This window comes from Vulpes vulpes, chromosome 13, assembly GCF_048418805.1.
Source record: "Vulpes vulpes isolate BD-2025 chromosome 13, VulVul3, whole genome shotgun sequence".
Taxonomy (NCBI): domain Eukaryota; kingdom Metazoa; phylum Chordata; class Mammalia; order Carnivora; family Canidae; genus Vulpes; species Vulpes vulpes.
This window is the reverse complement of record NC_132792.1, coordinates 117,804,384-117,830,079: the sequence shown is the minus strand read 5'-3', so window position 1 is coordinate 117,830,079 and position 25,696 is coordinate 117,804,384. Positions and strand designations below refer to the sequence as shown.

At 56.2% G+C, this 25,696-nt stretch overlaps 2 protein-coding genes across 5 annotated transcripts in view; both read left to right on the top strand.

Moving 5' to 3' along the window:
* Positions 1-3,842, top strand: part of PMVK (phosphomevalonate kinase) — a 36,993-nt gene extending 33,151 nt beyond the window's left edge. For both annotated transcript variants that reach the window (XM_072732469.1, XM_072732473.1), the window contains one exon: positions 3,673-3,842. The gene's annotated coding sequence lies outside the window, so the exon portion shown is untranslated. The remainder of the gene's footprint in view (positions 1-3,672) is intronic.
* Positions 1-25,696, top strand: part of KCNN3 (potassium calcium-activated channel subfamily N member 3) — a 166,491-nt gene that overhangs the window by 33,765 nt on the left and 107,030 nt on the right. For 2 of the 3 annotated variants that reach the window (XM_025997170.2, XM_025997169.2), the window contains exon 1: positions 6,647-7,855. The exons of the other annotated variant lie outside the window; for it this stretch is intronic. In XM_025997170.2, coding sequence (XP_025852955.1) covers positions 6,983-7,855 — 873 coding nt within the window. In that variant the 5' untranslated portion in view covers positions 6,647-6,982. Of the gene's footprint in view, positions 1-6,646; positions 7,856-25,696 lie in introns of those variants that run through there. 3 annotated transcript variants of the gene reach the window in all.

Below are 25,696 nucleotides of genomic sequence, written 5' to 3'. Positions count from 1 at the left end.
TACAGTGTAATCTGGAGCATACCAGCCTTCACACCTGCTCAGACCCCAGCGAGGAGGCTCCGATGCTGTGCGCTGGCTGGACAGAGACCTAGGTGGGCCAGCTCTCAGCCTCCAGAGCCTAGTACGGTCCTTGCCCAGGCCCACAGTTCACATGGGCGGCACTTCCTAGTTTGCAAAGCATGCACACCTCTACCAGCTCATGGTGAGCCTGGCTGAACATGGTGGTGACAGAGCATTGACACCCTGTACCTACGCCCTGTGCTTCCTTTCCACACTTGGTATCAGTGCCTGTCACTTGACCCTTGACCCCTCAAGTACATGAACGAGGCTAGATGGACTCATCTGGCCAGAACAGCAAGTTTTCACTCCAAAGCTGCAGAGGAGGGGGCAGGAGAAGCATTTAAAAGTGTATCTCGGTTTTCACAAACCATTGTGGAGGGAGGCGTGGACGCCGGGCCCATGGGCACAGAGTGCCATGCTTGCTCGTGTTCCTGGGAAGGAACCAGAGGGGGTCAAGCTCCTGGCCCGAGGTCATGCCCGGCGGCTCCTCAGCCCACAGCCGGGTGGAAGCCAGGCTTGTTAGCCTCTCCAAAGAGGTATCCACGGGGCTATGAAACCTTCCCCACGCTTTTATCCAAGGGAGTTTCACAGAGAACATGGACCAGAAGCGGAGCAGGAGACAGACTTTCTCTGGAAGGGGAAGTGGCTCAGTGGCGGTGACTGCATGGATGGGGTGACCTGTGAGTGGGCTGGGGGGCATTGGCCTCCTCTGAGAATGGAACAAGCCAGCTACCTTCTCAGAAGCCTTGCTCAGTTTGCTCACCTGTAAGTAGAAGGGGGATGCTAACCTGACCCCACTGGCTTGTTGAAACACACACACACACACACACACACACACACACACACACACACACACAGGGTAGGCCCCCATAGATGCGCCAGGACGCAGGTCATCAGGCCATGTATCCCCACTATGGTCAGGCCCAGGCAAGGGTTCAGGTTTTCTCCAGCAGAGCATGATGCTGGAGAAGACAGTGAGAGTGGGAAGGTGGGGGTGAGGTGAGAGTGGGGAGGGAGGGGAACCCTGCCTCACCTGTTCTGTCCTGGCTCAGGGAGAGGTGACAGGAGATTTTTCCTTGCTGGTCGGTGCCTCTTGCAGGGAGTATCAGGTAAGGGGCAAGCCACATGTCCTGGCCGAAGCACCCTGAGTGCTTGCACCTGCAGACCCCTGCTTCAGCCTGCAAGGGTGTGAGGGGTGGCATTGTGTGCGTGCGAGCTTTATAAATCTTACCACAAGCTTTCTGTCACTGAGGGGCCTAGGGTGTGAATTAAAACACAGACAACTCTCATACAAGACAAGAGGTGAAATGCGTCCCCAAAAAGATCCAAGGAAAAGTGCTAAGGGGATTCAGAAGATAGCAATGATGTCACACTGGGGGAAGGGGCAGGGGGATGGGGATGTTGGGAAGGCTTTGAGTGGCTCCTTAAATTCTAGTAGAAATGGCGTTCCTGGCAGCATGGGTGGGAAACAGCAGGAGTCTAGGGTCCGTGGGATCTGGGTTCAAATCCACAACTAACTAGTGACCAAAATGAGTCACTTAAATCTTTCTAAACTTTAATTTACAGGGGTGAGGGTGTAAAGGATGAAGTCGTAGAACTTTCCTGGTCTGCCTCCCAGGGCTGCTGGGAGGTGGAGATGGAGTATTTTATGTGAAAGTGCTGTGCAAACACTGCCCATAACACACGGGTTTTATTATTAAAGCATGAATGGGAGGCTCAGTTGGTTGGGCATCTGACTCTTATCCCTTAAGTACCACAGGCTTTTCTAAAAACCCACTATTACCTATCACTGTATCTAAATTCTATCCATCTAGCCATCCATGCATTTATCCATCCATTCATCCACCCACCTATCCACTCATTTACCTGTCCATCATCTACCCATCTGTTTATTTATCCACCTACCCATTTATCCACCCACCTACCCATCTATCATCCATCCATCCATCCACCTATCTACTCATCCATCTACTTATCCATCCATCCACAAACCCACCTATCTACCCATTTACCCATATATCATTCATTCATCCACCCACCTATCCACCCATCCACCTGTCCATCATTTACCCATCTATCTATCCATCTACCCACTTATCCACCCATCCACCCATCTATCACCCATCCATCATCCATCCATTCATCCATCCATCCATCCATCCATTTATCCACTCATCCAATAAACCTTTAATGAGCATATCCATGGTCAGGCACCTTGCTTAGTTCTGGTGAGACAGAAAAAAATTAGACCCCTTTTCTGTGCTCATTGAGTTCACAGTTTAGCGGAAAGACAGCCATATAAACCTATTGGGAGTAACAATTTTCACAGACTATGGGATTTAAAGTTAGTGATTTTAAGTATTATCTCTTCTATTTCATTCATTCATTTTACTGATGGGGAAACTGTGCTCATTATTTGTTGTGGGCAACAACTTCCTTTTATTTGCCTCCAAATGACCTCTCCTGGGTTTCTATCTCAGTTTAGTTAAATGAATATCTATTAAGCATCTATTATGTGCAAGACCCAGGGGCAAGAGCTGCAGATCCAGTGCTGGAGAAGACATCATTCCTGTCCTTGAGAAAGTCATAACCAAGGGGGAAAGGACACACAAAGAGATAGCCAAAATTCTTGGTAAAGACAGGGATAGAGGTGAGCACAGGGCATGAAAATATGGAGGAAGGGTCCCTGATCTGGATTTGGGGAGCTCAGGGAAGGCTTCCTAGAAGCAGGACCCATGAGTCATCTCTTGAAGGACAAAAATAAATGTGTTAGATGAAGATGTAGGGAAGGGCATACCAGGCAGAAGGAAGCATGGCTTGTTGGAGGAGCTAGAAGATGGTGTTATTAGGCTTTAAGGAGGGAGGTGGTGAGGGGTGAGTGGAGAGGACGTGGGGTGAGTGGCAGCGTGCCTGAGGTGCCACTTGTGGCCAAAGGCCATGTCTTCCTTTCTGGGTTTGATGGGCACATCCTCACATTCCTTGTACTTCCTGAGCTAGAAGCCCCGCCACACACGCTTGCTTTCATCTTTATACAGGTGCACCTGGATTTACTGCTCATTGCTTTATTGTACCTTGCAGATACAGTTTTTTTTTTAATTTAAATAAACGGAAGGTTTGTAGCAAGCCTGCATCGAGCAAGTCTATTGGTATCATTTTTTTCCCATAGCATTTGGTTACTCTGTGTCTCTGTGTCATATTTTGGTAATTTTTGCAATATTTCAAACTTTATAATATTTGTTATGGTGATCTGTGATCAGTGAGTATGACTTGCTGAAAGCTCAAAGGATGCATTTTTTAGCAATAAAGTATTTTTTAAAAGATTTTAAGTAATTTCTACACCCAACGTGGGGCTTGAACTTACAACCCCGAGATCAAGAGTCACATGCTCCTCTGAGCCAGCCAGGTGCCCCATCATAAAATATTTCTTAGTTAAGATATATCTATATATCTATATATCTATATCTATATCTCTATCTATATATAATCTATATCTATATATATTGGGGTTTTTGGGACATAATGCAATTGCACATTTAATAGACTACAGTATAGTGTACTGGGAAACCAAAAAACTTATTTGACTTCCTTATTGTGGTCCTTGCTTTATTGCAGTGGTCTGGGACTGAGCCCACGATGTCTCTGAGGTGAGCCGCTACACTAAGGAGGCCTCACTTGTTTGGAGGAAGAGCCCATCCTTCAAGGTGTGGCTTAAGACCCACCACCTCCATGAAACTTCTGTCAATCACCTTCTGCCTTCAATGAACTCTATTGTCCAGACCATGCTTTGGATCTCCGTTGTGGTTCTTTATCACCCCATGCAAGTGTAGCTTGCCTTTATAGTGAAACCATAAGCATCTGACGGCTGATTATGTGAGTCATATGGTAAAGTTTAGCTTAATAAATACCAATAAGACTGAATCCCATTGATATAGATTTCAGGACGGATGGGAAGTGCTGGGGTTTTAGGGTTGTACAGATCTGGGTTTGATTCTAGCTATGCCACTAGTTACTGGTTAGTAACTGTAGGCAAGTTTCAAAACCTGCCTAATGCCTCGGTTTCCTCATTTGTAAAATGGTTGATGGCTCCAACTCCAGGGTTGTTTTGGAGACATGGTTATAGGTGGGGGCAAGGGGATATGCTGGGGTTTCCCGACAGGGAGGGTTTGGACATGCAGCAGTGGTAGGAAGAGAACTGCAGGCCAGGATGGAAGAGCTGCTGTGGTCAGGCCCTGAGGCAGAGCAGTTGCCCGTGTGGTCTGGGGGGATGGCCCACTCAACACTGACCTGCATCAACCCCTCCTCCAAACCCTGTAAGACAGGAACTCTCGTCTTATAGAGTGGGACGCTGAAGATCAGAAGGTAGTTACCCTGCCCGAGGTCACGTGGTCACTGTGTGGCAAAAGGACTCCAACCTGGGCTGTCTGCCACAAAGCTCAGGCTCTGCTCTCCCCACTCCAAACAGGGAGGCTGCATGGGGGGTGTGAGCTGCTTCAGTATCTTAGCTGTCCAGCTCCAGCCCATTTCCAGGTGAGTCTGTGGGTGATCTTCGGTTGTAGCACTGTTTGATTTTCCCCCTGCCCCCAGGCTATTTCTCATCCCCTCCTACTGTGACAGCAGGACCACTCTAACAGTTCCTGTGTGGATCCAGATGGCACAGCCAGGAGAGCCAGAGGCAGGAGGCTGGCCCAGAAAGGTCAGCTGAAGAAGAAGGCATGTCACGGTGGTGGCGTGGGCACAGAAATGCCCAGGACTGGAGTCTGTTCCTGAAACCTGATTTTTTCACAGCCCAGATGCTGTATCTGGCACCGAGGACCAGTACTAATGGCACGTGCTGTCACTAACAACATAGTAATGATAACTTATTAGGAAATCATTAAGCCCAAGTATGTACTCTGGAGCCTTAAACAAAACAGGTGCTCTGTTTGGGATGTGTGTGTGGGAAAACAGGAAGACAGAGGGGAAGCGGCAAGCAGGCAGGGCATGCTGCAGGGTGGGTGGGCTCTGAAGGGCCTGCAAGTTTGTGTCTGACCCTGGCACTATGATTTGTAGGGGCAGTGAGGGTGCAGGAGGATGATCAGGGAGCTGGCAATAATAACAACAATCAGGGTTATTCTGTGTAATTGTAATTATTCAGGTTTTTGGGGTTGTAGCTTAGATTACAAGTAATATTTAGCTCTTAGCAGGGCCAATAAGGGATTGGAGAGGTGAGACTGGCATACATAGGGACCATTTTTGGGAGCTCTGCCCACTTAATGCTCACCATTCAAGAGAGCTGCTCTAAAACCCACTGTGCATGTGTGCATGGCTCTCCTGCTCTTTTCCCTTCCTACTTAGGGAAGCAGGTGGACAGGAGACAGCATTCCTCCCTCTTAAAACCCCAGGTGTGCCTGGGGAATCCCATAATGACCCCTTCCTCATTGACTCCTAAATCTGCTGGGGTTAGGGACGCCTGGGTGTCTCAGTGGTTGAGCGTCTGCCATGGATTGAGTCCCGCATCCGTCTCCCCGCAGGGAGCCTGTTTCTCTCTCTGCCTATGTCTCTGCCTCTCTGTGTGTCTCTCATGAATAAATAAATCTTTTTAAAAAAAGTCTGCTGTGGTTAGAAGTAGAAATGCATGCAGTGCTGGTCGCTGGTCCTGTCTCTTTGGAACTCTCTTTGCACACGGTGGAAGCTTAATAAATACTTGATGGCTCTGAACCCAGGAAGCCAGCAGCTGCCCCCAGCTCTGACTCTCAGAGCCCCAGGGGGCAGATCCCGGGGGAGTGACCCCGAGGGTCTTCTGCCTTCCTGCCAGGCTGTCTTCTGAGTCCGTGATGCCCGGCTGGAGCCATGGTCCACGTCACACGAAGGCCAGTTCTGCTTCCACGCGTTGCTCTCGGGTTCTTTCCCACCATCTCTTGAGAATATTCCTGGAGCCCAGCGCCACGGTGGAAAGGCATCCCGGGAGAGGTACCGAGCCGTGGGTCAGCGCTCCTCAATGACCAGCTGGGTCACATCTGCCGAGTGACTTATCGCTGCTTGTGTGATTTTTTTTTCCTTCAGTTTTCATCCGTAAAAGGAGAACCATGACATCATGTGCACAGGGTTGAAGTGCCGGCTGGAAATGACAAAGAGCGCCCTGCACCGGCACCGCGGCGCTCAGTAGGTGAGCTCACGCACCTGGGGTCGCACGCTGACCCTGACGCAGGCGCTCCACGTGTCAGGGCATCATCCGTGAGCTGGGAACACGAGGCCCACCTCCCCGCGTTTACAGGTCCATCTGGGGCCGACCCGGCTGGTCTTCCCGCGTGCCGCCCGCGCATCGGGGTGCGTCCCCCCCGGAGGCCGCGCTCCCCCTCCCAGCGCCCCGCGGGCGCGCACGGCCGGGTCGCCAAGACTCAAGGGCTCCTGCAGCACCTGTCGCCGGGGGGAGGGCGGCCCGGGTGGGCCGCGGAAACTACAGCTCCCAGCCCTCGCTGCGCGGCCCGGGTTGGGGGTGGGGGGGCAGGAGGGGCGGGCGGCAGGCCCCGCCTCTGGGGCGGGGCCAGGAGGCGGTGGACACCTGGGCCGGGCCAATGAGGGCCGCGGCCTCGGAGTGGGCTGGGCTTGCAGCGGAGCGCTGGCCGCAGGAGGGGAGCAAAGCTGTTGAGCCCGCGAGGAGTGAGGCTGAGCCCGGCCCTGCGCGCTCCCAGAGGGCCACCTCCTGAGACGGAGTTCCTCCTCAGCTGCTTCTGGCTCCGGGCTCCTCCTGCCCAGTGCAATGCATCCTTGAGTGGCGGCGTCTGGACCCCGGGCAGCCCCAGGCAACCGAAACCAAGAAGAAGACTGGGGCCAAGACACGCGGTGGGGGCTTGGAAGCCTGGTTCCCTCTGAGCACATCTCTGGAGCGAGGGTGGCTTTGGGGTGGGGAGTTGTGCTGCAGGGAATCCAGCCAGGCCCCAAGATGGACACTTCTGGGCACTTCCATGACTCGGGGGTGGGGGACCTGGATGAAGACCCCAAGTGTCCCTGTCCATCCTCCGGGGACGAGCAGCAGCAGCAGCAGCCAGCCGCGGCCCCCCAGCAGTCCCCGGGACCCCTGGTGCCGCCTCAGCCTGCGCAGCTCCAGCAGCAGCCGCCACCACCACCGCATCCCTTGTCTCTGCTTGCCCAACTCCAGAGCCAGCCTGTCCAGCCCGGCCTGCTGCACTCCTCTCCCACGACGCTCAGGGGCCCCCCTTCGGCCAACTCCACTGCCGTCCTCCACCCTTCCTCCAGGCAGGGCAGCCAGCTCAATCTCAATGACCACTTGCTTGGCCACTCTCCAAGCTCCACAGCCACAAGTGGGCCTGGTGGAGGCAGCCGGCACCGGCAGGCCAGCCCCCTGGTGCACCGTCGGGACAGCAACCCCTTCACGGAGATCGCCATGAGCTCCTGCAAGTACAGTGGTGGGGTCATGAAGCCTCTGAGCCGGCTCAGTGCCTCCCGGAGGAACCTCATTGAGGCCGAGCCCGAAGGCCAAGCCCTCCAGCTCGTCAGCCCTAGCAACCCCCCAGAAATCATCATCTCCTCCCGGGAGGACAACCATGCCCACCAGACCCTGCTCCACCACCCCAACGCCACCCACAACCACCAGCACGCCGGCACCACCGCCAGCAGCACCACCTTCCCCAAAGCCAACAAGCGGAAAAACCAAAACATTGGTTATAAGCTGGGGCACAGGAGGGCCCTGTTTGAAAAGAGGAAGCGGCTCAGTGACTATGCTCTGATTTTTGGGATGTTTGGAATTGTTGTTATGGTGATAGAGACCGAGCTCTCTTGGGGTTTGTACTCAAAGGTAGGGGCTGTGGTTTCTCTTTATACCTTGAACAAAAGGAATATGTAGGTAGCAACAGAGAGAGAGAGAGAGAGAGAGAGAGAGAGATTGATGGAGGGGAGAGGCGGTGGTGGGAGAGGCATTTGCTCAATTATATGGAACACTCTAACTTCCCATGGTTTTCTTTCTGAATCCGGGGAGAATTCATTCCTTGCTTTCTTTGGGGGGAGGGGGGCATCCCTGTTCACTGTGTCTGTTGCAGACTCTGTGTTAGGGAGGATGAAAGATTCCCTTCTGAGAAATCGTTTTTCTCCTGGCTCACTCGTACCAAAGCGGAGCCCAGCGGCTTAACGCACCAATTAATTACACTCTGCCTTGATGTGCCTGCCAGTTCCTGCGCCTTCCTCCTCTACTGCACTCCATTTTCCCGAGGATAGGAGAGAAATAAATGTCTGGGTGGGGGGTGGGGACTCTCTGCCTATCCCTTCTGTCTCTGGCTTCTCCTTCTCTTCTCAAGTTTCTGTTTTCCTCCTCATCCCTGACAGACTTTGGGCAAAATAGAAAAGCACCAGTGACCCAAGTCCCTTGGGGGCACAGGAGAAAACACGGGCAGAGGGAGCCCACCATCCTTTCCCCCAGGAAAGAGCACTCAGGATAGAGCTGCTGCCTGTAAACAGCCCCTGCTGAAACCGGCTACAGGTGTCCCTGGCAGAGCAGGTGGGCACTGCCTTGGCCTTAGCCCCGGGGAGCACCTCTCCTTTGGATGGGTGGGATGACAGGGCTCCCAGTGGCTGGTGGCTGGGAGCCCACGCCCCGTGCCCGCCTCTCAGGATATAAGGTGGAGTATGTGCACACCGGCCGAGGCTGGCAGCTTGGCTTAGCCTCAGCCTGGGCTTGGAAACCACAGCCTCCAGGGGCGTGGGCATGGAGGCAGGTGGGTTTCTGCCAGCACTCTGCCTGCTGGGGGCCCTTGCACTGCGGGCTGGAGGGCTAGGGGACCTGGGCATTCATCGGGCAGGTGGATTTCTTCCTACTCTACCCCTCACCCCCAGTGTGTTGTTGGGGGAGGGTGTATGGGAGTGTGTGTGTGCGTGCTGGCTTGTCCCTTGGATTTTTCTTATTTGTCATTTTGGGCAGGGGGTGGCTGGGAGGGGTTCAGCTGTTGGAGGTTTCAAATAGAGCTTGTTTCAGGCTGGGCACAGCTGCTGTGGGACTGCCACATTCCTTGTCGAAATCCAGCCGCAAAGACCTAGGAGGTGCTGATCGGATTTCCCTCATTACTAGCCTCTCTCTCCAGCAGGGCACGGGTAGACCTGTCAGGCCACCTGAGTGGTCAGCACCAAGACTTCCTTCTGAGCGGATAGGGTCCCCCAAGGGCCCGGCTGCTCAGAGGAGGCTGCCCCAGCAGAGGATAGCCCCTGGAAGCCTCTTGCATCTGAATAGTGCCAGGATTTGAGCCCCTCAGAGAGCAGAAGTGAGCGGGGTTTCCCCGGGAATAGCAGCTCACTTAGTCATCCCTGAAGCCAGCCTCTGAGCCTGCTGCTGCTCCCTTGGGCTGCCTCTCCTGCTGGCGCTTGGGCGGGGGGCATGGAGGGGCTGGCACCCTCAGCATAGCCCTGGCACCCTCCGGCCACCCATGGGGACCAGGAGCTCACAGCCAGGGAGACTGAGAAAGGCGCAAGCGCTAGGGGGCAAGGGGAAGGGGGGGCCAGCACCCCAGTGGCTCCATGGTCAGAGCTCTTGAGGGAATGGCTTCTTCTGGGGATGGGCCCCAGCATGGGGTGGGTCAGTGTACCTTGGTCATGATGCCAGGGGAGGGTTGTTGCTGGCAGGGAAGGGTCTGGAGCAGGTGCTATTCCTATGGAGTATTCCGGGAGGGGACCTGACCTGGAGCCAGGGAAAGCAGACTGCAGTGTAAAGGAAGAATGACGTGGTCCTCAGGGCTGGGTGTCCGAGTGTCTAGGTTGCTGAGCTCCATGGTAGCCTGAGGGGTCATGATCAGGAAGGTTCTGCTTGCCCCTGAGATGGCATGGTTTGTGATCAGCAGGGCTCGCTGTGACCTCCCCCCAGCCTTTCCGTCAGCCTACCTGTGCATTGAGTCCCTCAGGGACTGGCACTTTTGGGGTTTCTCCTATGTCAGGCCCTCAGGACTCAGAAGGGGTAAGGCAGCTCTCCCTCTCCGCTCCCACACAAACGGGATCATTTAAAAAAATCAGAGTGGAGTTTGAATCCCAGCTCTGCTGCTTCAAGAGCTGTGATCGTGGACAAGCCGGGTAACTTCTGTGAGCCTGTCTCCCCAGCTGTCAGTGGGGCGAGCAAATCTGATAAGTGTAAGGCTCCAACATGGGCCCATTGTCATTGTTATTAATAGTGGTGATGAGAGGAGAGACGTCTTCCTCCAGCTCTGGCTCCTCCACCAGCTGGGCCCTCACAGGTTGGGACTAACACTTGTTGCCTGCGGGAGAAATTGCATCCTCTTGGGGAGAAGTTCTGACAAGGGTGGGTCTTCTGCCTGGAAATGGTCTCTAATCTCGGTCCCATTTTCTGGGAGAGTACATCAGGCTCTACCGTGGTGAGAGGGTTTCAGTGAGGACGGAGGATCGTCTACCGGGCCCTGGGCTGGCAGCACAGTCTTCTGCTGAACTCTGTGTGTCGGGTTGGCTTTGCGACCTGCATGGAGGTGGCTCTGGTGGATTGGGTAGCTCTGCGTTGATGATGGTGTGTCCCACACAGAGGCCCTTGGGACGGGGGCATGCTTTCTCCGCAAGCAATGGAAGGCCACTGGCTCATGCCAGAGCATCTGCTTTCTGGAATTCTCTGCTTTCTTCCACGGGGCTGCGGACTCCCGTTGGCATCTTTGGCTGATATCTGTTGCCAGGGAGGAACTGGATGTGTGGGCCTGGTTCCCCTGAGAAGGAACAGAACATGCCCTGAGCCTGTTTAGAGTTCATGCATGAGGCAGTCAGTGCGAGGAGGTAAGAAGTTGGCGAGAAGCCAGGAAGAGTGGCTCTTGGTTCCCTCCTCACAAGCCCCAGGGGGTGGCAGGGGAGGCAGCTGGGCTGAACCTGGGCCTGGATGCCAGGAGAGCCCAGGCCATGAGGCTCCTTGCAGAGAAGGGCCACAGGTGGCCCTTGCGGGCACCCACTGGTACAGGGCTGCCCCTGACCCGAACAGGGAGAGCATCTTTGGGGAGTCCTCCTTGGCCTTCCATGTCTCTCCAAAGCTGCTTGGAGGTATACCCACTTTGTTGCCTTGAGCTGCCTGCTGCACTCATTCACTGGGTCAAGGGGAAGCTGGGGCCGGTCTCCCTCCTCCCCGGCCTGCAGACTCCCCAGGCCCAGCCTGCCACCTCACGGTGGCTCAGTTTCTCTGACTCCCTGTGGGCCTATTTCTCAGGGACCTCTGGTGTCAGTCTGGAAATTACTGGAACAGGGCAGCTCTCTTTTACCTGGTTTGTGCTCAGCCTCACAGTACCCCAGGCTCATTCTCTGACTGAGTCTCAGGTCCCTCTGCCCCTACTGTCCACACCAACTCGCCTCACCAGCTTCTCCTGCAAGGGGACCCTCCACCCCTCTGCTCGTCCCACTAGCCCTGCCTGGCCTTGTTGCTGGGCTCGCCCTGGCCATGGGTGGGAGTTGGAGGGACGGTGCTTCTTCCCTCACCCCAGATGCTCTTTCTTGAACAGAACAGCTCACGGGAGGCTGCCTTGCAAATGGCAGGCCCTTCAGCATGCCCAGCAGATCCTGGTCATTTCCTGTTCAAAGAAAATGGGGTCTCTTAGGGTAACTTGTTGTGTGTCTTTGCTGACCTCACAGGGGTCAGGGAGTCCACCCTCATCCTCCAGCCTGAGTGATGGAGTCTCAGCTGTCCATGCCCTTGCCCTCCCTGGTCATGAGGACCTTGTGTGCAGAGGGGCAGAGCAGCAGGTGGGCTTGGTTAGGAGACTGGGCTGCACCTCCTGCCAGACCTGGGAGCCCTCTGGGGTAGGTGGGTGGCTGTCGGGACGACCTGATGTTTGGGAGGAGATACATCAGGGTACCCGTGTCAGTGGTTGTAATGTCAGCCACTGGCTCATGCCAGAGCATCTGCTTTCTGGAATTCTCTGCTTTCTTCCACGGGGAATGAAAGGGACTGACCCCATGTGGACTGTCCCTGAATGAGGACCTGGAGGACAGGGTTGCAGGAGGTGGGAGAGTCTGAGTGTCCTGAGGTCACACTGTCACCTGGAGTGTCCTGGCCCAGGGAGGGCAAGAGAGGCCCTGAGAGTGTGGAGGCCAGGTTGTGCTCCCATACCAGGTGCTGGTGACCCTGTTTACAACATTTGCGGATAGCCCACATGTGAGTCAAATGTGTGTAACTGCAGAGGGGCGATTCAGCAGTGCATGCTTGTCCTCGGTGCATCATCACCCTGTTTATAGTGGTCCAGGGTGCTTGCCGACACCCCTTCCTCGTGGCATGGCGTGGCCCTGGGTGTGTGGCCCCGGCGGGCTGATTGGGAGGCTGGGAGACTGCCTCGTGCGGCCCTTACTGGGCTTTCAGGGAGGGGCACTGGCTAGGCCATGGGCCAAAGATCTGCTTTGAAAAATAGAAGGTAAAGAAACATAAAATGAAAAGAAATTCGAGTCACCTCTGTAGAGACACTGCAGCCTGGCTAGAGCTGCAGAATCAGCAGAGAGCATTGGTTTTGTGGCCGTTATTTGTACCGCACGTTTGGGGGAGAATGTGTGATGGAGCCAGGGTGTGAGGGTGTCGGAGCTCAGTGCCAGTCAGCCCTGCCGCTCTGTCGGACCTGTTTTTCTCCTCTTTCTTTTAAAACCCCAAAAGGAGAGAGAGAAACAAGAAAATCAGCTATTCCTCTTTAAATAATGAGGGTGGGGTATTCTGAGACCACACTGTTCTCAGGAGCCACAGGGAGGAAGTTCTGTGCCTTTTCTTCTACTGAACAAAGTCCGGAGGAGGCTGATGGGTTCTGAGGGGCCCTGGGCACCCCCTGCCCCCCAGGAGCTCAGCTGGAGCTGCTGGAGGAGGGAAGTGGGGAGGAGGATTGGGGGGAAGGATGGCTGGCAGGTGGGGCAGGGGGAGGAGGGCAGGGGGGGAAGCACTGCCTGTGAGCACCAAGACAGGAGAGGGGCTGCTCTGCAGTGTGGGGGTGGGGGTGGGTGTCAAGGTTGTGGGAGGGGGCTTGCCCTGGGAGCGGGTGGGGTCTTATACCCTTGTCCCCTGTCCCCAGGCCAAGCTGCACTGTGAGCGGCTGGGGTGAGAACCTAACTCCCAGTGGAGGCCTCTTCCCTTTCCTGCTGCTGCCTGAGAAGCTGCTTGTGGTTCCTAGAAGAGGCAGATGGAGGCTGATGGGCTGGAGCCCCAGGATGCTGGATACTGGGCCAAATACTGAGGATGCTGGGCTAGGAGGGACTTTATCCAGGATGACAGGAAGGTGGGAGCCCATGCAGGTGCCCCAAGTGCTGTGTCCTGGGAGGGGCCAGTGCAGGGTGCTGGGGTAGCCTGGGTCCAGGGCGAGATGGTACCCAGACCCAGGGGCAGTGCTGGAGGGCTGCCAATGCTGACCTGGGGCCCTGCTGGTGGCACTGGGGGGGATGGTGTCCAACGCCTTCAGCCTGCCTGATGCCTACCCTCTGTAGCTGGCAGAACTCCCTCCTTCCATGGGGTGCCTCTCCTGCCCCTGTACTGGCTGCAGGGCTCCTCCTGGGGCAACCCGCTGGGCTCAGCACATAGGGCGCATGTGGAATTTCCATGCTTGCCAATCCTTGCGACCCCAGCATGGCCACAGGGTTCCTGCAAGCAGCTGTGGCTCCCAGGTGGAAAGCTGAGCTGCAGAGGGGTGTGTGGTTGCACCCGCTGCCCCCTCAGGAGCAATGGTTCTAAAGCCAGAGCCTGAGTCTCTAGCGCCTGCTTGTTCCAAACCCTGCCATGGATGATTTGAATGAGGGAAGCTCTAAATGTTTCTCCGTCCCTGGTTCTAGAGTTTTCTTCTTCATCCACAAGTCCTCACTGCCTCCTTCCTGGTGTGAGGCTGTGTTTGGCTCTGTCAGGCATAATGTTAAAGACCTATCTGCTTCCCCTCTTGCTTCTGTCTTGCTGTGTGGCCATTGTCGAGGCCCTTTGCCTCTCTGGGCCTCTGTTTCTTTGGATCAAAAATGACGGCAGGGCTTTCACTCATTTCCCCCCCACCCTGCTCCAGCACCCTCTGGCCTACCACATGTGTTTGCTGTACTGCAGAGACCACAGGCCGCAGTCCTCACGCTCTGTCTTGGGGAACGGGGGCAGGCCTGAACCCAGGTGCCACCCACATGGGTTGCCTGCAGCATCTGCTGATGGTGTTGGGGGCACGGAAGAGAGAGGCAGCACGTCGTGGTGTTGGGGGCTCCTTGTGGACAGTGGTTGCCCCCCGCAACTCCCCAGGATTAACCAGAATGGAATGGGAGGATTAAAGGCAGGGACCTTTCTGAGAGTGAGGACGTCAGACAGGAGTGGGGCCAAGGGGCAGAGCAGTGGAAGGGGTCTGGAGCCAGGTCTCACCCTGGAGGTTCTCCGAAGGGTGTAGGGTGCTCGTGCCAAGGACGAGGGCACAAAGGCGATTTAAGGTTCAGTTGGTATCTGTAGTTTGCAGGAACTCAGCATCCCACATTAAAGACCCACTGCTTTTCTTTTCTGAGAGTTGATATGATCTGGCGCAGCCAAGCTGGCATGGTGGTCAGTTAAGGACGTGGGCTCTGGGTTTAGTTCAGACTCGGTGGCAATAGGGGGTGGGTCTCCAGGGAGTGTCTTGAATTTGAAGCCCATTTCTCAGACGTCAAGAGGGAATCAGAGCCTCTGGCTGCAGCCTAGCACCTGGCACAGAGTCAGGCACACGCTGAGCCTTGACATCTACCAGTTGTTGCTTTTAGGAGCCCACTGCTCAGAAGATTCTCTTGTTAACCCACAACCACCCAGGGGACCGTGGAGGGGCATGAGTGCACATGTCGCCCTCCACCCTGGAAGAGGCGAGCATATGTGGTTGGTGCTCCCTCCTCATCTAACCGATGGCCTCCCCTTGGATGACAGGCTACCCCATCATGGTCTGGATGGGTCCCCATGGGTGTGTCTAGACAAGCGAGGGGAAGCAGGATGTTCCCGGAAAGCAAGGCTGTAGTGATGGCTTGGCCTGGGCTTCTGGAGCCTTCTTGCCTCAGGGGACCTGGCTGTCCTAACTCATGGTCAGCAATCTGTGGCCTGGGCACAGCTAACTGGGTGTGTCCACACAAACAGGACAGGTGGAGAGAGAACAAAAATAAGCCCATGGATTCAAGCCAGGCCAGAGACTGAGAGTCCAGGAGGAAGGTCAGGGGGATGCATGATGACCGGGCAGAATGAAGTGGAGAACATGGGGTGGCAGGGTCAGGGCCAGCAAGTAGGCTGTCCTGGGATAGAACCAGGGGGCCCAGGAAACTCGGGGGCTTTCTCATACATCTTCAAGATGACAGGCTTTCCTTGGAGACATGTGATAGGGAATGCAGGGTAGTAGGGCTGCTGGACCAAGTCCTTTCTTGGCTTCCTGTGGCGGCCACTGGTAGCACTCCTAGGCTGGGTGGTGAGGGACATGCCAGGGGTCAGGGCCTGCCCTGTGTGGAGGACACTTCTTCTACAGGGCCTGCCTGGCTGCAAGGTAACGAGAGTTGTGTTCTGAGCAGAGCCGTGGTGGCACTAAATGAACAACATGCAAATGATGTGTGAAATAATATGCAAATTGGCATCTGTTGTGTTTGAGTCAGCTCATTGGGCATTTTCCTTAAGGGACAGGCGTGATGTCAGTGTCAGATGAGCAGGAAAGCTGTCCTAAGGCCAGTCCCACAGGGGCTGAGCTGCTGACATCTACCCCTGAGAGCTCACGGGCCCCAGACCTGCCAGTGGCATCTCTAGGAACCGTGCTTTGCTGAACTTATGGATAGAGAAACCCACAAAGGTGGGAGCCTGCCAGGGGCAGAAGGGAAGGAGTCCCTGTGTGCGGAGCCAGTCTGGTTGTGGGGGCCGTAAGGCCAGTGGCGCCGGCACCCCAAGTCTCAATTTCCCGCTTGTGTGTGGAGGGAGGGCTGCTCGGCAGCCTGGCGAGAACTGAATGTGCTGTGGTGGGTAAGTGGCCAGCTGCTGGCAGGCACACCCCCGGGCTGCCAACAAGGGGAGTCCTTCCCAGCGCCTTTGCCTGACTTGGCAACTGCCGGCGTCCACACAGGGATTTTGCAGAGCTCTTCTCCTTTTTAAGAAGATTCCTGATTTTCACAGATTGGGGCTTAGCCATTTTCTCACTTTTCTGGCTTCCACTGGGTCAGACGCTGGCTTGCTCTGCCAGGGTCCTCATAGCTCCTACACGTGGGAGCACTGGGAGTCACTGCCGTAGGTGATGTCACCTTCCTCCAAGACGAGGGCTTGGGCTGCGTGTGTCAGTCAGTTGGGCTCCTGCCTTTGGAGGGGCTCAGAGCTGGTGGCCTGAAGGGGTGGCCTTCTCTAGGGAAGCTGGTGGCACACCTGGCCAGGCATGGAATCACACCTCTGCACTGAGCTGCCAGGTCCCATGGGCCCAGCAGGTGTGAGGAAGGCAGGGCAGTGGCTCGGAGAGGTTATGTGACTTGTTCAGGGCCACTCAGCATCGCGAGTGGCAAGTACAGCGGGAATCTGGGAAATCCAGGTGTTGTCCCACTGAACACGTCCACATGGTGGGCCATATGCCGGTTCTAGGCCTGTAAAAGTCTATGTCCTTAAGAACGCGAGTCAGCCACAAGGGTCTCTCCTTGATGGGACGTGTGGCTCCCTGCAGACTCTTCCTAAGACAGCTCAGGCTTTTGACACAGACCAGGATTAGATCCTGACTGTCCTATTTAGCTGTGGGGCCTTGAGCAGGGGCCTCTTTGTCTGGAAATGGGACCATCGTCCCTGTGGCTAAGGGTGAGGATGGAGGATTGTGTGTGGCACAGACCTGGCCCCGGGGGCTCCGTGGTCCATGCCCATCTCCAAGGCTTTTCCTCCCAGAGCCCAGTGGCCATGGGATCCCAGGGGCTCCTTCAGCAGGTTCTGTGACTCCTGCCCGTCTGGCTCTGGGCAGGACCTAATGTTTTCCCTGTTCCTAGGGGGATGATGGTGCTGAGCTGGGCGGGACAGCGTCTGGCACAAGACACTGACTGTCTGCCAACGAGGGAGGATCCGTCATGCGTGAGATGACACAGGGGCAGGGTGGAGGTGGGGCTGTGAGGGTGTCCTCCGTGGGTGGACAGGTCGTATATAATGCTCCTGTCCTCAGCTGCTGGGAGAAGGCACTATTTGCATAAAATGGAAATGTCTTCGCCTTCCATAAAAGTGGCTTCAGAGCAACAGGGAATCTTATTCAGGAGTGAAGATAAGGATAGATCGGGGAGAAGAAAGTGAACGTGACCAAGGGCGTCCCTCATCTGCACGGGTGTCCCTGCCTGAGGCTCAGAGAAGTCAGGGAGTGTGCCCAGGGCCTCACAGCATGGAGGAGCGGAGTTGTGATTTGAACCCAGGCATGTCCCCAAAGCCTGTGCCTTCTGTGGCCATCTCCTGGCCTGGCCCTTTGAAGCCCCAGAGCTGTACTTGCTCCTTGAAGCTGCCCACCCAGCCCGTCAATCCCCTTACTCTGCCTGCCTTGTGGCCTCAGCAGGGGATTGGAGTTCCGTGGGGTGGGAGGGCTGCAGAGGTTTGTGGGTCCTCCAGGAAGCTCGGTGTGCAAAATGACGGGCTGGGCTCTGGGCGGAGGTCCCCTGAGGCTCCATAGGGTCAGCCAGGCTGCCACAGCCTTGTATGAGGTGTTCTTGCCCTTGCCCTGCAGGATCCTGACTACGCAACCCCGGTGAGAAAATCAGCCTCCAGCCCTGTGAGCCCGGACATCACAGTTCTGCCCCCAGCTTCGCAGGGATGTGGGGATGCAGGCACACGGTCACATGGGGACAGGCTGTCCGTGCCTGCTGCTGCCCTTGTAGTTTGCCCCAGTATCACCTGAAGACTCCACTCACAGATGTACCCACCCAAACCCAAAGGACCAGCCTTAGCCCTGACCATGTGCCCCGGCTGCTGCCGGGCCATGAAGCCTATCCTACAGTGACCCCTCCCCACGGTGGGTCCTGCCTACATCACCCTGGGGACCCACCCACTCCACCTCCTCAGCACCTCTCTGCTCAGGAGGTTGGCAGGTGCCAGGTGCCCTGCTTTGCTCTGGGGTCCAACACCGAGTGAGACTTGGGCTCGTGTGGAAGAGGTGACCGCATTGAGGGGACAGAAGCGGGCGCATGCAGCCCGGTTCTGACCTACAGCTGGAGGCTGGGGCTTCCACTCACCCAACTCCCTCTCTGTCCAGATCCCTGCCTGTTCCCCCTCTGTCCATGTCCTTGCCTATACCCCCCTCTGTCCATGTCCTTGCTTGTCCCCCGTCTCTGTCCGCGCCTGGCGTCCACCCCCAGCCAGCTCTGCTGCTCCCACACCCCCAGGAGAGCCCAGCCTTGGCCTCTGCAAACACAGCTGATTTGGGTCCAGATCCGGCCTCCGTCACTTACTGCCTGAGTGGCTTGGGGCGAGCTGCCTTAATGCTTCTGTTCTGTCTCCTTGGGGGTTAATGATAACCCTATTTCCAGGGCAGCTGTGGGGGTTGAACCAGCCACTGCTGCGGGCAAAGCACGTGATGCAGTTCTCGGCTCATGCTGAGCACGGCAGAGATGCAGGTGCAGAGCGAGGCCTTGGACTAGGGTGTGGAGGCTTGGCTTCTGGCCTCAGTTTTGTCATCTGGAAAATGGGAGAAGTGAGGTTGTGGATGGAAGAGCTCCCCCAGGAGGGAGGCGAGGGCCAGAGGGGGCCAGGGCGTGAGGGTGGGGGGCGGCTGGAGAGGGTTAGCCTCTTGTCCTGGGAGGAGAGACTGCCCAGGCATTGAGGCTAAGTGGGTTTCGTCACGCTCAGGCCCTTCTGGCCAGCCTCCCTCCCCGCAGGCCAGCCCTTGGCATGTGGCCTGTGCACTCCTGAGCCCTCCTAGCAGCAGGGATTTAATTACTATAATGTAAGTAGCCGTGGCTTGAGGCCTTTTGGCGGAAGGGAAACAGATTTGTCTTCTTCTCACTGGGAGAATAAAAATCGATGGGAAGGAAAGGAAATGTCCCTTCCCCTAAAGTATCCAAGGCTGCCACTGGGCAGCTTTCCTGGGGGCATGGGGAGGAGGTGCTGTGTCCGATGGAAAGACCCTTGGTACTTGCTTTTGCCTTCCATGTTGTGACTCAGTGAGGCTGCCTCTGTTTCCCCAGTGATCATGGTGACAGGCCAACCTACCATACAAGTGCCCACTATGTGCCTGGCACTGCCCCTGAGGCATTTCTAGCTGTGTAGAGAGCCCAGGCGGGAAAGTCAGTGACTGCCAACGGTTTGTAGGACATCTATTACGACCCACGTTTTTCAAGGTACTGCCAGGATCATAGGAAGAACCCGGCAGACAGAAACCCCAGCCCCCAGGACAGGGTTGCAGGTACACCTGACACTAACTGTGATGCTGTTATACACTCTGCTGGAAGATATTAAATGCTATCAAGAGAAACAAAGCTAGGTGGGAAGGCAGGGGAGGGTCCTGATTTTGACCACATTGCTGGGCAAGAGCTCCCGGGAGGTGGCATGTGTTGAAGGGTCATGGGGAGGTGATGGAGAAGGAAGTAGGGGAGGGGGGGGGCCGGGTCGGAAGGTGCTGGAAGATGCTGGCATCCCCGGTGGCTCTGCCCCAACACATGGAATGCATGCGCGGGGCCTTATGTTCCCAAGAAGTGAGAGTGTTAATATGGAAGTGAAAAGAGAGATGTGAAATTTCTGTTAATGATATTTTTTATTGAACCCAATATAGTAAAAATATTCCATTTCAACATGTCTTCAATGGAGGGAATTATGGAGAGCTTACGTTCTGTTTTTCATACTGAGTCCTTGAAAACCAGTGTGCACCTTATGGCACCCCACAGTCAGATACCAGATCTTCAGTGGAAATACCAGATCAGTGTTAGGGTTCAGAATTTGTGGTGAAAGAAGCAGACTCACGCGCCTGAGCGGTTGCAGATATATCTAAAAGTTTTCCAATAAGTACATGGATTATCAATTTTTAAAATATTTTTTTTGATTTGGAGAGAGAGAGAGAGAGCATGCGAACAAGGGAAGGGGCAGAGGGAGAGACTCCCAAGCAGACCCCCTGCCGAGTGGGGAGCCCAATGTCATGACAGGTACCCCCAACTATCAATTTTTAAATGTAAATTATTGGAAATGAAATACATGTAAAAATCCTGTTGTACTGTCTACATTGCAGGGCCGGTGGTCACGTAGCCAGTGCCCACTGTATTGGGCAATGAGGTCTCAGGCTTCAAGAGTCTGTAAGGCCAACTCACTAAGGGTGCATGGAAGGCACTGTGGGCTCTGTGGGGTGTTTGAGGAATCCGGCTTTTACTGGATGAAGCAGTTGGAGGCCTCTGAGGGGAGTCACAAGGTCTAACTTAAGTTTTATTTATTTTTATTTTTTATTTTTTAAAGATTTTATTTATTCATAGAGACAGAGAAAGAGAGAGAGAGGCAGAGACACAGGCAGAGGCAGAATCAGGCTCCGTGCAGGGAGCCTGACGCAGGACTCGATACCCCGACTCCAGGATCACACCCTGGGCTGAAGGCAGGCACTCAACCGCTGAGCCACCCAGGTATCCCCCAGCAACTTAGGTTTTATTTTTAATTTTTAATTTTTTAATGAAGTATTTTCTTATTTTGTGCTGTATTTATTTATTTATTTTTAAATTTATTTATTCATGATAGACACACACACACACACACACACACACAGAGGCAGAAGCAGGCTCCATGCAGGGAGCCCGATTTGGGACTCCATCCCGGGACTCCAGGATCACGCCCTAGGCCAAAGGCAGGCATTAAACCACTGAGCCACCCAGGGATCCCCGCAACTTAGGTTTTAATAGGAACTCTCTGGCTGCAGAGTTGGGAAGGAGTGTTGGGGCCAAGGAGCCCCAGTAAGCTGACTGGCCAGGTGAGGGCTGGGTGGTTGGGCCTGGAGGGGCATGGTGGGACAGTGACTAGTGGTTAGATACTTGGGATACTAGGGAGGACGTCATCCCTGGCAGACAGATGTGGGGTGATAGTGCTGGGGAGGTGGGGAGGGAAGGCAGGAGTTGGGAGGATGCCGAGTGAGTGCGAGGATGGGGTTTCCATTACCCAGCATGGAGAAGACTGTGGGAGAGAGTTCTGGGGGGAAGGTGGAATTCGGGGTTGGACTGTGGTGGAGGTGTGTTGGGGGTAGCATGTGCCCCAGGGACAGTGGGAGGTCAGCGGACAGTGCCTGGGGCATGGGAGGCTCTGCCCAGGCCCCTGCCCTGACGGATTGCCCCCCCCCCTCACCCCCCACTGCCTCCATTCTAGAGGACAGTTTGTGGCATCTCTGCCTCCAGCACCACCAGGCTCATTCCTCCGACGCCACTGGAGGTTGCCGAGGTCTTTCTGGGTCAGAGCCGCATTTTAGGGTCAGGTTTTCCTGCTCCAGGCTGACTCCAGAGCAGGTGGATGAATGAGGGTTGAAAGCTCCCCCAGCATGACTGGGAGGCCTGACTTTATGAGCAGTTACCGAAACAATACAAAACCCTAGAGACCTGTGTTCCTAATTTCCCAGCGTGTCCATGCTGGGCGTGGGGCAGGAGCAAGGGGAGGCGGTGCCAGCTCCCCAGGGTCTGCCAGCCTCATGCTCGCCCGCTGCATAGCTGAGGGTCCAGGGCTCAGCAGTCACGCCTGGCCCCTCATGGCCAGGAGGGGAGGCAGGAAAGGGCCCATGATGAGGGGCTCCATCTGTCTCCTGATGTTGGTTCCTGGGCCTGGAGGGCACGTGTCTCGGGACCTGTGGACCATGGCCCCTGGTTCTGACAGCCCAGGCCCGCAGGCCAGATCTGCACGTTGACTCTCACTGGCCATGGCACTTTGGTGATTTAATGTTTGAGCCCACTTGCCCGTCTGGTGAAGGGTGTGGTGGTGCCTGCTGTGCAGTTTTGCGAATTGGTGTTAATGCAGGGGCTTGGCCCAGTGACTGGACACTTAGTCAGCTGGCTCATGGCACCTGTGGATTCCCCTTCTTTGTCCCTGGGCCCAAGGAGGGCCTGTGGGCAGGGAGGGGATGGAGCAGAGGAGGCCATCTGATGTGGTGCAAGAAAGGGGGAGAGAGAACATGGGGATCCCCGCACCGTGACACCGGGGACCTGACTCTGTGCCTCTAGATCAGGGCTTCTCAGCTGGGGCGACTCTGGTCCACAGGGGGACACTTAGCGATGCCCACCCACATTGCTGGCCCTCACAGGAGGCCGATGTTGTGGAGGGGGGTGCCGGTGCTGGTACACAGCCCGCAGGGCGTTCCCAGTGTGAAGAATCACCTGGCCCCCAGTGTCCCTGAGGTTGGGAGACCCTGTGCTGGAGGACTCACCGTCACAGGCACTCGGGTAAGTAAGAGCTGGTCAGTGCTTTCTTAGCCCAGCTCCCCCGCTTTGCTCAGGAGCAGCCCTTGTCACCAGGCTCTGGGCCAGGAGTGCAAGGCCTAGGTCAAGACCGGACTTGGACATTTCCTTGTTTCTCTGGTCTGTGTCTGCCTCCCTGCTGGGCTAGTTGGTCTGTCAGTCATTGGTGATCCGTGATGTGTGGCACCATCTCTGCAGCCACTCAAGGCCTGGGGGCTGCCCAGGGGGCTGTGCCCTGCTGACAGTGACAGCCAGTGGGATCCTAGACTTTTTATTGCAGCCCTGATGAGACTTCTGGGGGAGGGAGAGCCCAGGACACCCTCTGCCCCTGCAAGGTCACCCACCTGGTGCCCTCCCAGATCTGTCCCATCTGGCCTCTTACACTGTGTCTCCTGGAACAGGTAGAGCTGGTCTCCAATTGGGGGAGATGGAATTTTTAGGACAATGCAGGACTGTTCTTTCTGCTGTGTGAGTGGGGACAGAACTGGGTGAGCAGCAGTGGGTGTGGACCCCCCCTGTTTCCTGGCAGGGGGAACAGCTGAGTGTGCCAGCCTGGGCATTGCTAGGATCCATCTGGGGTGAGTGGGCCAGAGTTCCTCAGTGGCCACCTCAGGAACTCAGTGTTTGTTCTGAGCTCAAGACTGGCCCTGGGGATGACAGGACCCACTGTTGGCGAAGGGTCTACACCAGGGTGCTGAGGCTCTGAGGATACTCTGTTGGACAGATGTTCGCTGATGCCTCTTCTCTGCTAGGCGCTGGCCTGGAATTGGGGGGCACGGAGGTGGACAATTCATGGTAGAGAGGGGTCAGGCTGCCACCTGTCCTGGGGTGAAGCAGCCTGGGGCAGGTGCAGCATGGTGTTGAGGGCACGCCTGTGACTCTTCATGTCTGGAGGCTTCTCGTAGGAGGTAACACTGGGAGGAGGTTGCACTGGCCTGTGAAGGATGGTAGGGCTTTGTGAGGCAAAAGAGAAGAGTGTTCCAAGCTGAAAGGACTGTCTGGCCAAGGCCCAAGGTTGGACAGTGCCAGGTGTTCTCAGGGAGAGATGGAGGAGAAAGGCTTTCCTGGAAGTGTTGAGAACACAAGATGGTCATGGGGGCCTTGCCAGGCAGGGCAAGAGTTGGCATTTGGGTATAAGGACACAGAGAGGGATGGGAGGCCTGTGAGCAGTGCAGCGGTCAGGCCACTGCAGGGGCCAAGTTGTGGGGAGGTTGAGGCAGGGAGGCTGGCTGGAAGGGTATTGTGGTAGTGCCAGAGAAGGGGGGGAGAGAGGGGTGCGGTGGGCACCAGTCGTGTCTGCCCTGGGTAGCCAGGCTGTGTGTGAGGGTTGAGGCTGGGCCTGTGGTCTGACTCCCTCCCTGCTCTGCCCAAAGCCCGGCCTTTTCTTGGAGGAGCTGTGAGGCCCCCGCAGCCTGCCTGACCCAGAGATTGGCTACGCCAGTTCAGGGCCCCTCAGGACGGGGTCACTCCTCTCCTGCTGGTGTGCAGAGACCGGGAGGAGTCCCAGCAGGCTGTGTGTCGGAGCCGGCTCTGGTGCTGGTGGGCCAGCCGCCAGTCCCCCTGAAGCTCAGTCTCTGTGTGTGAACTGCGGTCGGATGCTTGGCCAACAGGGGGGCTGTGTGAGGGAGTTAATGAGAACATAGGTGAGCTGTTCTTCACTCCCCCAATGAGCAGTTATCTTTTCCTGATGAGAACGGCTGGGGGGTGGGGGGTGGGGGGTGACTGGGGCAGGGCCCAGCTGCCTTTTGAAGAGACAGAGATTGGGAAGTGGTGGCGATACTGAGTTTGGGCATGGATGTGTTGGCTTTGAGGGGCTCGGGCTCCCAGGAGAATGCCCTGTGGGCGTCCGGCCACACTAGAGTCTTCCACTAGTGTGTTCACATGACTGACTGACCCTTCCTAGGTCCCCAGGACACCCAGCGTGCTCTCAGGAGTGAGGGCAGTGTGGCAGCCCAGCCTCGGTCCAGAGGTTGCCTCAGCTCAGGCTCCAGAGGGGCAGGAGGCCTGGATTTGGGATCCATGACCTATATTCCCGCTGGCTCTGCCCCTTTCTATCAGGAGGATCGGGGCAGGTGCCTGGGTTCCCTGAAGGGCAGTGTCTCTTATGAGGTGAGGGGTGTGGGTCCCCCCAGTGCCAGGCACTGAGGGGGCTCTGGGCATATGTCTGTGAAGGGATGAAAGAGGGGAGGCAGGTGGGCAAGGCGAGCCCAGGCACAGGGCAGGCAGTGAGGGTATCTGCCTCAGTAGCCATGTGTGTGGGCAGTTGTGGGGTTGGGGCTGGAGCTGGGGGCTGCTGTGGTGCCTGCCTCATGGCCCCGCGACGGGTCTAAATAGATAGGCAGCACTAGGGACAGCAGAGCATCTAACTTACACACATCTCTTCTCTGTTAGCACAGTAAGCTGATGGGAGAATTGCCCCGAAGGGCTCTCTGCAGAGAGCTGGGCTTCCTCTCAGGTCTGTGGCCTGGCAAGCCCTCCTCGGCCGCCTCTCCACCTGGTGCCTGGCTGTATGTGGAGAGGTAGCTGCCACCTGCAGGCAGGGGTGCCCGGGGTGGGGCGGGGCTGCGGTCTGCTTGGGGGGCGACACAAGGGGCACGTTGTATGCAGAGAGTGTAGAAAAATAAATACAACTGAGTAAAAAAGTCAGTCTGCTTCTCATTATCAGCCTGCAGCAGCTCTTCTCAGTAAGTCTGAGATAAGATTCTCCTGAGCAGGTGCTAACCCTGGGCCTGGGGTGTGGAGAGGTCTTTCCCGTAGTGGAGGCAACAGGGGATGTGGGGAGGGACCTTTTAGGCTTGCGGAGCCTGGGGGTCTGGGGCCGGAGACCCTTGCAGGGAAGGGGAAAGAGGGCAGGGTAGGGGTGAGGCATGTGGGCAGTGGCTGTGGAGGCTTGGCCAGGCCCTTAGGATGTGGGCAGGAAGAGGGCATGTCCTGTGTTGGCAGACTGGCCCTCCCCTTCCAGAAGGAAAGCCCTTGGCCTGGGGGGCTGGTGTGGGGGGCTCCCCAGGGTGCATGGTACGAGATGGACTGTGATTCACATTTCTCCACGTTGCATGGCAAGGATGTGCATGAGGATCAAAACGAGCATTTTCAGGGTTTTATTACTGAGATTGAAGCAGGTTGTGGGAGGGCCCACATGGAGGATTGTGGGAGCATCTCTCTCTGGGCTGGAAGGCTCAGCAGTGGCCAAGGCGGGCAGTGTACCCGGGGCTCGGTGAGGCTCTGTGCCCAGGATGGCGTTTTGGGCCCCCTTCCCACCTGACCCCTTGGAGGGCTATTTGCCCGAGGGCAGCAAGGCCCAGGTCTGCTCTGGAGCCAGACACCTGTGGTCGGCTGTCTGTGAAGGGAT